Source organism: Salvelinus namaycush, chromosome 4 (genome assembly GCF_016432855.1).
Source record: "Salvelinus namaycush isolate Seneca chromosome 4, SaNama_1.0, whole genome shotgun sequence".
Lineage (NCBI taxonomy): Eukaryota > Metazoa > Chordata > Actinopteri > Salmoniformes > Salmonidae > Salvelinus > Salvelinus namaycush.
Window position 1 is genome coordinate 2,713,753 of NC_052310.1, and position 13,918 is coordinate 2,727,670.

Here is a 13,918-nt window from a genome sequence, read left to right on the forward strand (position 1 = left end):
GCTACCAGTCTGTTTAGGTAACATTCCTCTAGTCTGGGTACCAGTCTGTTTATGTAACATTCCTCTAGTCTGGGTACCAGTCTGTTTAGATAACATTCCTCTAGTCTGGCTACCAGTCTGTTTAGATAACATTCCTCTAGTCTGGCTACCAGTCTGTTTAGGTAACATTCCTCTAGTCTGGCTACCAGTCTGTTTAGGTAACATTCCTCTAGTCTGGCTACCAGTCTGTTTAGGTAACATTCCTCTAGTCTGGCTACCAGTCTGTTTAGGTAACATTCCTCTAGTCTGGCTACCAGTCTGTTTAGATAACATTCCTCTAGCCTGGGTACCAGTCTGTTTAGATAACATTCCTCTAGTCTGGCTACCAGTCTGTTTAGATAACATTCCTCTAGTCTGACTACCAGTCTGTTTAGATAACATTCCACTAGTCTGGGTACCAGTCTGTTTGGATAACATTCCTCTAGTCTGGCTACCAGTCTGTTTAGGTAACATTCCTCTAGCCTGGCTACCAGTCTGTTTAGATAACATTCCTCTAGTCTGGCTACCAGTCTGTTTAGGTAACATTCCACTAGTCTGGGTACCAGTCTGTTTAGGTAACATTCCTCTAGTCTGGGTACCAGTCTGTTTAGGTAACATTCCTCTAGTCTGGCTACCAGTCTGTTTAGATAACATTCCTCTAGTCTGGCTACCAGTCTGTTTAGATAACATTCCTCTAGTCTGGCTACCAGTCTGTTTAGATAACATTCCTCTAGTCTGGCTACCAGTCTGTTTAGATAACATTCCTCTAGTCTGGCTACCAGTCTGTTTAGATAACATTCCTCTAGTCTGGCTACCAGTCTGTTTAGGTAACATTCCTCTAGTCTGGCTACCAGTCTGTTTAGATAACATTCCTCTAGCCTGGCTACCAGTCTGTTTAGGTAACATTCCTCTAGCCTGGCTACCAGTCTGTTTAGGTAACATTCCTCTAGTCTGGCTACCAGTCTGTTTAGATAACATTCCTCTAGTCTGACTACCAGTCTGTTTAGATAACATTCCTCTAGTCTGGCTACCAGTCTGTTTAGATAACATTCCTCTAGTCTGGCTACCAGTCTGTTTAGATAACATTCCTCTAGTCTGGCTACCAGTCTGTTTAGGTAACATTCCTCTAGTCTGGGTACCAGTCTGTTTAGGTAACATTCCTCTAGTCTGGGTACCAGTCTGTTTAGATAACATTCCTCTAGTCTGGCTACCAGTCTGTTTAGATAACATTCCTCTAGTCTGGCTACCAGTCTGTTTAGGTAACATTCCTCTAGTCTGGCTACCAGTCTGTTTAGGTAACATTCCTCTAGTCTGGCTACCAGTCTGTTTAGATAACATTCCTCTAGTCTGGCTACCAGTCTGTTTAGGTAACATTCCTCTAGTCTGGCTACCAGTCTGTTTAGGTAACATTCCTCTAGTCTGGGTACCAGTCTGTTTAGGTAACATTCCACTAGTCTGGGTACCAGTCTGTTTAGGTAACATTCCTCTAGTCTGGGTACCAGTCTGTTTAGGTAACATTCCTCTAGTCTGGCTACCAGTCTGTTTAGATAACATTCCTCTAGTCTGGCTACCAGTCTGTTTAGATAACATTCCTCTAGTCTGGCTACCAGTCTGTTTAGATAACATTCCTCTAGTCTGGCTACCAGTCTGTTTAGATAACATTCCTCTAGCCTGGCTACCAGTCTGTTTAGATAACATTCCTCTAGCCTGGCTACCAGTCTGTTTAGATAACATTCCTCTAGTCTGGCTACCAGTCTGTTTAGATAACATTCCTCTAGTCTGGGTACCAGTCTGTTTAGGTAACATTCCTCTAGCCTGGCTACCAGTCTGTTTAGGTAACATTCCTCTAGCCTGACTACCAGTCTGTTTAGATAACATTCCTCTAGTCTGGCTACCAGTCTGTTTAGATAACATTCCTCTAGTCTGGCTACCAGTCTGTTTAGGTAACATTCCTCTAGTCTGGCTACCAGTCTGTTTAGGTAACATTCCTCTAGTCTGGCTACCAGTCTGTTTAGGTAACATTCCTCTAGTCTGGCTACCAGTCTGTTTAGATAACATTCCTCTAGCCTGGGTACCAGTCTGTTTAGATAACATTCCTCTAGTCTGGCTACCAGTCTGTTTAGATAACATTCCTCTAGTCTGACTACCAGTCTGTTTAGATAACATTCCACTAGTCTGGGTACCAGTCTGTTTGGATAACATTCCTCTAGTCTGGCTACCAGTCTGTTTAGGTAACATTCCTCTAGCCTGGCTACCAGTCTGTTTAGATAACATTCCTCTAGTCTGGCTACCAGTCTGTTTAGGTAACATTCCACTGGTCTGGGTACCAGTCTGTTTAGGTAACATTCCTCTAGTCTGGGTACCAGTCTGTTTAGGTAACATTCCTCTAGTCTGGCTACCAGTCTGTTTAGATAACATTCCTCTAGTCTGGCTACCAGTCTGTTTAGATAACATTCCTCTAGTCTGGCTACCAGTCTGTTTAGATAACATTCCTCTAGTCTGGCTACCAGTCTGTTTAGATAACATTCCTCTAGTCTGGCTACCAGTCTGTTTAGATAACATTCCTCTAGTCTGGGTACCAGTCTGTTTAGATAACATTCCTCTAGTCTGGGTACCAGTCTGTTTAGATAACATTCCTCTAGTCTGGGTACCAGTCTGTTTAGATAACATTCCTCTAGTCTGGGTACCAGTCTGTTTAGGTAACATTCCACTAGTCTGGGTACCAGTCTGTTTAGGTAACATTCCTCTAGTCTGGGTACCAGTCTGTTTAGGTAACATTCCTCTAGTCTGGCTACCAGTCTGTTTAGATAACATTCCTCTAGTCTGGCTACCAGTCTGTTTAGATAACATTCCTCTAGTCTGGCTACCAGTCTGTTTAGATAACATTCCTCTAGTCTGGCTACCAGTCTGTTTAGATAACATTCCTCTAGTCTGGCTACCAGTCTGTTTAGATAACATTCCTCTAGTCTGGCTACCAGTCTGTTTAGATAACATTCCTCTAGCCTGGCTACCTGTCTGTTTAGATAACATTCCTCTAGTCTGGCTACCAGTCTGTTTAGATAACATTCCTCTAGTCTGGCTACCAGTCTGTTTAGGTAACATTCCTCTAGCCTGGCTACCAGTCTGTTTAGGTAACATTCCTCTAGCCTGACTACCAGTCTGTTTAGATAACATTCCTCTAGTCTGGCTACCAGTCTGTTTAGATAACATTCCTCTAGTCTGGCTACCAGTCTGTTTAGATAACATTCCTCTAGCCTGACTACCAGTCTGTTTAGATAACATTCCTCTAGTCCGGCTACCAGTCTGTTTAGATAACATTCCTCTAGTCTGGCTACCAGTCTGTTTAGATAACATTCCTCTAGTCTGGCTACCAGTCTGTTTAGATAACATTCCTCTAGTCTGGCTACCAGTCTGTTTAGGTAACATTCCTCTAGTCTGGGTACCAGTCTGTTTATGTAACATTCCTCTAGTCTGGGTACCAGTCTGTTTAGATAACATTCCTCTAGTCTGGCTACCAGTCTGTTTAGATAACATTCCTATAGTCTGGCTACCAGTCTGTTTAGGTAACATTCCTCTAGTCTGGCTACCAGTCTGTTTAGGTAACATTCCTCTAGTCTGGCTACCAGTCTGTTTAGATAACATTCCTCTAGCCTGGGTACCAGTCTGTTTAGGTAACATTCCACTGGTCTGGGTACCAGTCTGTTTAGGTAACATTCCTCTAGTCTGGGTACCAGTCTGTTTAGGTAACATTCCTCTAGTCTGGCTACCAGTCTGTTTAGATAACATTCCTCTAGTCTGGCTACCAGTCTGTTTAGATAACATTCCTCTAGTCTGGCTACCAGTCTGTTTAGATAACATTCCTCTAGTCTGGCTACCAGTCTGTTTAGATAACATTCCTCTAGTCTGGCTACCAGTCTGTTTAGATAACATTCCTCTAGTCTGGCTACCAGTCTGTTTAGATAACATTCCTCTAGCCTGGCTACCAGTCTGTTTAGATAACATTCCTCTAGTCTGGGTACCAGTCTGTTTAGATAACATTCCTCTAGCCTGGCTACCAGTCTGTTTAGATAACATTCCTCTAGTCTGGGTACCAGTCTGTTTAGATAACATTCCTCTAGTCTGGGTACCAGTCTGTTTAGATAACATTCCTCTAGTCTGGCTACCAGTCTGTTTAGATAACATTCCTCTAGTCTGGCTACCAGTCTGTTTAGATAACATTCCTCTAGTCTGGCTACCAGTCTGTTTAGATAACATTCCTCTAGTCTGGCTACCAGTCTGTTTAGGTAACATTCCTCTAGTCTGGGTACCAGTCTGTTTAGGTAACATTCCTCTAGTCTGGCTACCAGTCTGTTTAGGTAACATTCCTCTAGTCTGGCTACCAGTCTGTTTAGGTAACATTCCTCTAGTCTGGCTACCAGTCTGTTTAGGTAACATTCCTCTAGTCTGGCTACCAGTCTGTTTAGGTAACATTCCTCTAGTCTGGCTACCAGTCTGTTTAGGTAACATTCCTCTAGTCTGGCTACCAGTCTGTTTAGGTAACATTCCTCTAGTCTGGCTACCAGTCTGTTTAGATAACATTCCTCTAGTCTGGCTACCAGTCTGTTTAGATAACATTCCTCTAGTCTGGCTACCAGTCTGTTTAGATAACATTCCTCTAGTCTGGGTACCAGTCTGTTTAGATAACATTCCTCTAGTCTGGGTACCAGTCTGTTTAGATAACATTCCTCTAGTCTGGGTACCAGTCTGTTTAGATAACATTCCTCTAGTCTGGGTACCAGTCTGTTTAGATAACATTCCTCTAGTCTGGCTACCAGTCTGTTTAGATAACATTCCTCTAGTCTGGCTACCAGTCTGTTTAGGTAACATTCCTCTAGTCTGGGTACCAGTCTGTTTAGGTAACATTCCTCTAGTCTGGGTACCAGTCTGTTTAGGTAACATTCCTCTAGTCTGGCTACCAGTCTGTTTAGATAACATTCCTCTAGTCTGGCTACCAGTCTGTTTAGGTAACATTCCTCTAGTCTGGCTACCAGTCTGTTTAGGTAACATTCCTCTAGTCTGGCTACCAGTCTGTTTAGGTAACATTCCTCTAGTCTGGCTACCAGTCTGTTTAGATAACATTCCTCTAGTCTGGCTACCAGTCTGTTTAGATAACATTCCTCTAGTCTGGCTACCAGTCTGTTTAGATAACATTCCTCTAGTCTGGGTACCAGTCTGTTTAGATAACATTCCTCTAGTCTGGGTACCAGTCTGTTTAGATAACATTCCTCTAGTCTGGGTACCAGTCTGTTTAGATAACATTCCTCTAGTCTGGGTACCAGTCTGTTTAGATAACATTCCTCTAGTCTGGGTACCAGTCTGTTTAGATAACATTCCTCTAGTCTGGGTACCAGTCTGTTTAGATAACATTCCTCTAGTCTGGGTACCAGTCTGTTTAGATAACATTCCTCTAGTCTGGGTACCAGTCCTCTAGTCTGGGTACCAGTCTGTTTAGATAACATTCCTCTAGTCTGGGTACCAGTCCTCTAGTCTGGGTACCAGTCCTCTAGTCTGGGTACCAGTCTGTTTAGGTAACATCCCACTAGTCTGGGTACCAGTCTGTTTAGGTAACATTCCTCTAGTCTGGCTACCAGTCTGTTTAGGTAACATTCCTCTAGTCTGGCTACCAGTCTGTTTAGGTAACATTCCTCTAGTCTGGGTACCAGTCTGTTTGGATAACATTCCTCTAGTCTGGGTACCAGTCTGTTTGGATAACATTCCTCTAGTCTGACTACCAGTCTGTTTGGATAACATTCCTGGTACCCAGACTAGAGGAATGTTATCTAAACAGACTGGTACCCAGACTAGAGGAATGTTATCTAAACAGACTGGTAGCCAGACTAGAGGAATGTTATCTAAACAGACTGGTAGCCAGACTAGAGGAATGTTATCTAAACAGACTGGTAGCCAGACTAGAGGACTGGTACCCAGACTAGAGGACTGGTACCCATACTAGAGGAATGGTACCCAGACTAGAGGAATGTTATCTAAACAGACTGGTACCCAGACTAGAGGACTGGTACCCAGACTAGAGGACTGGTACCCAGACTAGAGGAATGTTACCTAAACAGACTGGTACCCAGACTAGAGGACTGTTACCTAAACAGACTGGTACCCAGACTAGAGGAATGTTACCTAAACAGACTGGTACCCAGACTAGAGGAATGTTATCTAAACAGACTGGTACCCAGGCTAGAGGAATGTTACCTAAACAGACTGGTAGCCGGACTAGAGGAAAACTATTTTTTATTAATACTTTGTCATAACTATCCCTGAAAATAATAGATAAAATAGCATGACATGTAAACTGTTGATAATAAAGCTAGATTGTTTTGAATATGTCTGTTCTATTCCAATGTCAGATGTTGCTGTCACCAACAGCTTGTAATGTCACAGGTCAGGGACCGTGTCACAGTACTGTTACCAAGGGGTTCCGCACTAACAGGACTACACAGCATTAGAGCTGTTCTGTAACAGGACAGCAGAGATTACATTTACAAAAAAAGATTTATTAAAGATGTAACAAAAAATACATTTTCATGATCTAGAGTCTAGATAGATTTTTCTAGTGATTTATTTGTTGTTGTAACGTCTAGATTCTAGACGTTACAACAACAAATAAATCACTAGAAAAATACTGGAATAAAGTGTATACAAATTTCCTGAGCAACTATACAATAGCAAAACAATGTGTCTGTTGTCACTTTAATAATAAATACAAAATCTATATTTGAAAAAAAGATCCCATTTAAACTACAGTAGAAATACAGTATATATTTTCTCTACCATAACTATTTCCAGAGACAGTATATTTTATATGTGTAGTTAAATCTAGTTCCGGCCTCCATTCAAGAACAGGATTGTCTTCAAGTCAAATTGATATCAATAGTTACCTAAACTTGTCTTAAGCTAATTATTCCCTTATTATACACAGCAATCCAAACACTTTGTTTGATGAAGACTACCTCAATAGATCTATTGTTTCAGAAGTATCACCTCGTTTTTACTTGCCACTGGAAGAATTACAGGTAATTAACATAACAAACATGAATGTAGCAAAGTAGCCCAGGCCATTTACAAGCTTTGTTGTAGCTCATATCAGGACTGGGCCCTATCACTTTGTACTCGTCTCTTAGTATTTGTTTGTAGTGGTTTGTAATACTGTACGACTTAGTATTTGTGTGTAGTGGTTTGTAATACTGTACGACATAGTATTTGTGTGTAGTGGTTTGTAATACTGTACGACTTAGTATTTGTGTGTAGTGGTTTGTAATACTGTACGACATAGTATTTGTGTGTAGTGGTTTGTAATACTGTACGACTTAGTATTTGTGTGTAGTGGTTTGTAATACTGTACGACATAGTATTTGTGTGTAGTGGTTTGTAATACTGTACGACTTAGTATGTGTGTGTAGTGGTGAATGTATAAGGACAGATGTTCATATTTTTCCACGGTCCAGCAGGGAGGCAGCTAGCTGAGCCTGCAGAGCCATCTGGTGGAAAGTCCTGCCGTCCGTCGCCTCCCTCACCTTCTCCCTCATATGGAAGGAGGCGCGAGCCACTCTACGAGCCTCCTCCTGCACCTCCTCTCTCTGCCTCTGCAGACGCTCCCTCCGACGCTCCTTCAAATCAGAATCAAACTTTTTTTAATGTGCATTTAAAAATCGCTGAGACACACTTTACAGTAAAATAATAGAATGTCTGTCCCAAATGAACCCTATTCCCTCCAAATGAACCCTATTCCCTCCAAATGGAACCCTATTCCCTCCAAATGAACCCTATTCCCTCCAAATGGAACCCTATTCCCTCCAAATGGAACCCTATTCCCTTTACATGGAACCCTATTCTCTCCAAATGGAACCCTATTCCCTCCAAATGAATAAATGGACCCTATTCCCTCCAAATGAATAAATGGACCCCATTCCCTCCAAATGGGACCTTATTCCCTCCAAATGAACCCTATTCCCTTTACATGGACCCTATTCCCTCCAAATGGAACCCTATTCCCTCCAAATGGGACCCTATTCCCTCCAAATGGGACCCTATTCCCTCCAAATGGGACCCTATTCCCTCCAAATGGGACCCTATTCCCTCCAAATGGACCCTATTCCCTCCAAATGAATAAATGGACCCTATTCCCTCCAAATGGACCCTATTCCCTCCAAATGGAACCCTATTCCCTCCAAATGGAACCCTATTCCCTCCAAATGGAACCCTATTCCCTCCAAATGGAACCCTATTCCCTCCAAATGGAACCCTATTCCCTCCAAATGGAACCCTATTCCCTCTAAATGGAACCCTATTCCCTCCAAATGGAACCCTATTCCCTCCAAATGGGCCCTATTCCCTCCAAATGGGCCCTATTCCCTCCAAATGGAACCCTATTCCCTCCAAATGGAACCCTATTCCCTCCAAATGGAACCCTATTCCCTCCAAATGGAACCCTATTCCCTCCAAATGGAACCCTATTCCCTCCAAATGGAACCCTATTCCCTCCAAATGGAACCCTATTCCCTCCAAATGGAACCCTAGTCCCTCCAAATGGAACCCTAGTCCCTCCAAATGGAACCCTATTCCCTCCAAATGGAACCCTATTCCCTCCAAATGGAACCCTATTCCCTCCAAATGGGCCCTATTCCCTCCAAATGGGCCCTATTCCCTCCAAATGGAACCCTATTCCCTCCAAATGGAACCCTATTCCCTCCAAATGGAACCCTATTCCCTCCAAATGGAACCCTATTCCCTCTAAATGAAATATAAGCACCCCCTCCCCAACACCACACCCTACCACACACCTCTTCTCCTCCAACACCACACACCTCTTCTCCTCCAACACCACACACACACCTTCAACACCACACACACCCTACCACACACACACCTTCAACACCACACACACCCTACCACACACACACCTTCTCCTTCAACACCACACACACCCTACCACACACACACACACACCTTCTCCTCCAACACCACACACACATACCCTACCACACACACACCTTCTCCTTCAACATCACACACACACCCTGCCACACAGGTCCTAACCCCCCCCCCCCTAACACCACACCTTCAGGGAGAGGCAGCATTCTCTCAGCTGCCTCTCAGTCTCCTCCTCTCTCTGTACCCTGTCTAGGAGACGCTGGTGGCAGAGGAGTCTCTCCATGTTTTCCTGCTGTGCCCGCTGTGCCCTGCTCCTCCTCTGGGTGTGAGCGTTCTGGCTTGCCTGCTCCATACGACGCTGACTCAACTGGGCCAGTACCTGGACAAATACAATACAACGTTATTGTCCAATGTGAGCTGCTTAGGGTTTAAGTGCATTGCTCAAGAGCACAACGGCATCAGAGATTCTAATGCCAGCAACCCTCTAGTTGCAGGCTCATTCCTGTCAGATTTTCTCCGTATCACTGGGATTCTAACCCTATATACCCCCCCCATCTCTCTGACAAATGTAAAAGGATTCCCAGGCCTAATATTTAAGTTGAGAAAATGTGATCATAATTATTATTTTAGCGATCCATGCTGGACAAAGGTTAGATGCTGGACAGGCTAGTAAAGGTCAGACGCTGGACAGGCTAGTAAAGGTCAGACGCTGGACAGGCTAGTAAAGGTTAGACGCTGGACAGGCTAGTAAAGGTTAGACGCTGGACAGGCTAGTAAAGGTCAGACGCTGGACAGGCTAGTAAAGGTCAGACGCTGGACAGGCTAGTAAAGGTCAGACGCTGGACAGGCTAGTAAAGGTCAGACGCTGGACAGGCTAGTAAAGGTTAGACGCTGGACAGGCTAGTAAAGGTTAGACGCTGGACAGGCTAGTAAAGGTTAGACGCTGGACAGGCTAGTAAAGGTTAGACGCTGGACAGGCTAGTAAAGGTTAGACGCTGGACAGGCTAGTAAAGGTTAGACGCTGGACAGGCTAGTAAAGGTTAGACGCTGGACAGGCTAGTAAAGGTTAGACGCTGGACAGGCTAGTAAAGGTTAGACGCTGGACAGGCTAGTAAAGGTTAGACGCTGGACAGGCTAGTAAAGGTTAGACGCTGGACAGGCTAGTAAAGGTTAGACGCTGGACAGGCTAGTAAAGGTTAGACGCTGGACAGGCTAGTAAAGATAAGACGCTGGACAGGCTAGTAAAGATAAGACGCTGGACAGGCTAGTAAAGATAAGACGCTGGACAGGCTAGTAAAGATAAGATGCTGGACAGGCTAGTAAAGGTCAGATGCTGGACAGGCTAGTAAAGGTCAGACGCCGGACAGGCTAGTAAAGGTCAGACGCCGGACAGGCTAGTAAAGGTCAGACGCCGGACAGGCTAGTAAATGTTAGACGCCGGACAGGCTAGTAAATGTTAGACGCCGGACAGGCTAGTAAAGGTTAGACGCTGGACAGGCTAGTAAAGGTTAGACGCTGGACAGGCTAGTAAAGGTTAGACGCTGGACAGGCTAGTAAAGGTTAGATGCTGGACAGCGCACTAACACTTGATAGGCATTTATGGATGAGAAAGTGAACTTGCCATTTCCAAAACGGAGCTCAGGGAGGAATCAGAGATTCCATGTTTTGCTATCTGTTGCATAGTCAACAGCCAGGGTTTCATTAAATATTCCTAGGCACTATATATCCTGTATATTATTGCACATTTAATTAAAATGGATGCATTGTGCGATGTTCAACTTCAATTAATTGGCACAAATTATGCGTCAGACAAAAACCTTTGGCACAGGTGGTCACCTAAATGTATTATAGTAGACTGGGCCTAATATAGGCTAGCATACGAATGGTGGATTATTAGCCCAGCCTATGAATTAACTTCCATTTACACATCTGTCTTAACGGTTCCCAGTAGCCTAGCCCAATGTGTGTCCCAGAAGAAGCTATATAGTTGTCACTTTATTTTTTACCCCAATTTTGTGATATCCAAATTGGTAGTTAGTCTTGTCCCATCGCTGCGACTCCCGTACGGACTCGGGAGAGGCGAAGGTCAAGAGCCATTTGTCCTCCGAAACACAACCCTGCCAAGCCGCACTGCTTCTTGACACAATGCCTGCTTAACCCCAGAAGCCAGCCGCACCAATGTGTCAGAGGAAACACCTGGCGGCCGTGTCAGCGTGCACTGCGCCCGGGCCCACCTCAGGAGTCGCTAGAGCGAGATGGGACAAGGACATCTCGGCCCGGCCAAACCCTCTCCTAACCCGGATGATGCTGGGCCAATTGTGCGTCACCTCATGGGTCTCCCGGTCGCGACACAGCCCGGGATCGAACCCAGATCTGTGGTGACGCCTCAAGCACTGCAGTGCCTTAGACCGCAGCGCCACTCAGGAGGCCCCTGGTCACTTATTTGGAGCAACTCCTATTGAAAGAAGCACCTTGCTTGCTGGATATTAAACAGGCTACAGCGTTCACAAAGCAGTGGCGGGGAAGTCTTGAACGGTCGAGAGCTTCTCTGGTGTTATGTGATCACATTGGCTGGTGGTAAAAACTAAATAAACAGGAATCCTCCCCGTTCCTGTTGTTTATGTTTACAATGAAATGTATCATGTCAGAATGCCCAACGCTAGAATGTTAACAATCAAATGTATCACTTCAGAATGCCCAACGCTAGAATGTTAACAATCAAATGTATGAATGAAATTAGAACGTTTTCCTATTAGTCTAATTTGCATAAACATTGTTATTGGAAGATGGCTGTGAGGGTTATCGATTCAGGATCAAATCCTCTGATCTCCTTGAGCTCATTAATGATACAATGTTCAGAATTGAAGACTGCTGAAAGGCCAGTCTTTTTGTCAATGCCAAGGAGTGGAATGTTAGCTGAAGAGAACAGTACTCTGGCTATTACAGTATGCCAGGGACTGTGGAAATGTGTGTGCTCACTTTCCAGTATTGTTTATTGCATGTATTATAGTGTATAGTTGTGTGTATGGTTTCTGTATATCTGTGTGCTGTCCTCACCTCTTTCTCTCTGAGCTGCTGTTGGCTGTGCCAGGAGGCTCGAAGCTGGGCCCTCTGGATCTGCTCCTCCTCCCTAGCCGATCTCTCCTGCAGCTCCCCGAGCCGCAACGCCACTGCCTGGGCCCTCTTCTCCCAGGAGCGCTGCCGTTTCTCCTCCAAGGCACTCCTCGTCAGCGCCTCCTCCTCCTCCATCTGCTGCTGCACCTCCCTCTTCAGGAGGAGGCATCTGAGATGCTCCCTCTGGTTCTCCTGTTGGAGTCTCTTCCTCTCCCTCCTCTCTCGGATCACCCTGCTCCTCCTGGCCCTCTGCTCCTTCTCCTGCGACAGCTGCACCTCCTTCTCTCTCCCTGCCTGCTCTAGACGCTCCATGTCTTTGAGCAGCTGCTCCTGGAGGCATTTGCGCTCCTCCGCTTCTCTCCTCGCCATCTCTTTCTTGTCTCTTTTCCGCACCTCCTGCTCCTCTGTGAGCCTCCTCCAGCGATCCTCCTGTAGTAGCACCTCCTGCTCGCGCTGACCGGCCAACTCCTTCTCCTGGCGCTCCTTCTGCCTCCTCCGCGCCTCCAGCCCATCCTGCCACCGCTGCATGCTCTTCTCCAGCTCCTTCTTCCTCCTGCGCTCCGCCTGGACCCGTCGCACCTCCTCCTGCCTCCGGGCCTCCTCTCTCTCCTGCTCCTCTTGCTGGCTCAACCTCAGCCTGGTCTGCTCCTCTTGGTGCTTCACCAACATCAGAGCTGCTATCTTACGGTCTTTCTCTGGGACTGTCACATTCATCTTCTTCCTGATGTCTCGAGTGAGCCTCTCCAACTGTCTTTCTGTGGCTGGGGAGTGTCTGAGGTCACCAAGACTTAGGCTGGACACCATCATGTTCTTGTCAGTTGGTCTCAAGCTGTTTCTGTTTTGTTCTCTGGTGATAGCAGCAGAATAAGAGGACCTGCCATTGCGCACAGATTTCCTTCTGGGGCTGTGGTCCACAGATTGAGTAGTTCCCGTTCTCAAACCATCACAGGTGTCCTCTGTTGATTTGGGATCTTCGAGAGAGTTCCGACTTTCTACCTCGACGACAGTTTCGAGGGCTGACAGTTTAACGGACGGTCGTCTTTCTTTCGTTTCTAAAATAATCTTCTCTCTCTCTTCACGGCAAAGGCGCAAAATCCCCCTGCCTTCCCTTTCGTACGCCTCGTACAGAACTGCCAGGGCCTTAAACGGGATATCTGGGTTTACGTTGTCATCAACGAAATCGCTTAGAGATTTTATTAAAAGTTGAACGGGTTTGACGCCGAGTCTTGCACATGATTCCAACGACCGCGGACTGGTTAAAACATACGTGCTGTCCTCAGCGTCCGTTGTATCAAAGTTGTCGAGATCCAAGTGCAGCGTTGGACCCGGCGGACTGCTTTCTCCCATGACAGCTAGCTAGAGTGCTTATAGCTACTTATCTAGCTAGCGTGCTTATAGCTACTTATCTAGCTAGCTAGCGTGTTTATAGCTACTTATCTAGCTAGCTAGCTAACATTAGCCTTTACTCTGGACACCATAGCATTGCAGACAGGCAAACCAACAGGTACCACACCAAAAAAAAAATAGCAAGTAAAGTTGATATTTCTTATGAAATGCGTTCAGCATTTTGATCGCTGTCAAATAAGAAGGAGAGTCCTTTCAAAACATTGCCTAACGGTGGAAAGTTAGCGACGCTATTTTTGTTGTGACCATGGCTGCAAAACTCAAAGAAATCTCGGGAAAAGAGGGATTATTACTTCTCAATAGATTATTTGAGCACCCTCTATCGGTTGACGTTCCTTGGATGAGGTGACTCAGCTAGAAAACGCAAAAGTTCATCATCTTGACATCTCCCATTTCTATTAGGAAATTAACGGCATTTGTTATTTCTACAATACATGTTTTCACAGTGGACAGTCACAAG

The 13,918-nt window shown here is 45.2% G+C and overlaps 1 protein-coding gene across 3 annotated transcripts; it reads right to left on the minus strand.

Annotated features, from left to right (window-relative positions):
- Positions 1-6,745: 6,745 nt before the first annotated feature.
- LOC120046059 (coiled-coil domain-containing protein 177) lies at positions 6,746-13,892 on the minus strand. 3 transcript variants are annotated; one of them, XM_038990979.1, is made up of 4 exons: positions 11,998-13,890; positions 9,128-9,319; positions 7,460-7,676; positions 6,746-7,383 (listed from the first exon to the last, which is right to left on the minus strand). In XM_038990979.1, the coding sequence occupies exons 1-3, from the start codon at positions 13,399-13,401 to the stop codon at positions 7,494-7,496; spliced, it is 1,779 nt and encodes a 592-aa protein (XP_038846907.1). In that variant the 5' UTR covers positions 13,402-13,890; the 3' UTR covers positions 6,746-7,383; positions 7,460-7,493. The 3 variants fall into 3 exon arrangements, with proteins under 3 accessions (XP_038846907.1, XP_038846908.1, XP_038846906.1); XM_038990980.1 differs by having other exon boundaries at positions 6,746-7,676; positions 9,185-9,319; positions 11,998-13,892; XM_038990978.1 differs by having other exon boundaries at positions 6,746-7,676; positions 11,998-13,888.
- Between the last annotated feature and the right edge of the window lie 26 nt (positions 13,893-13,918).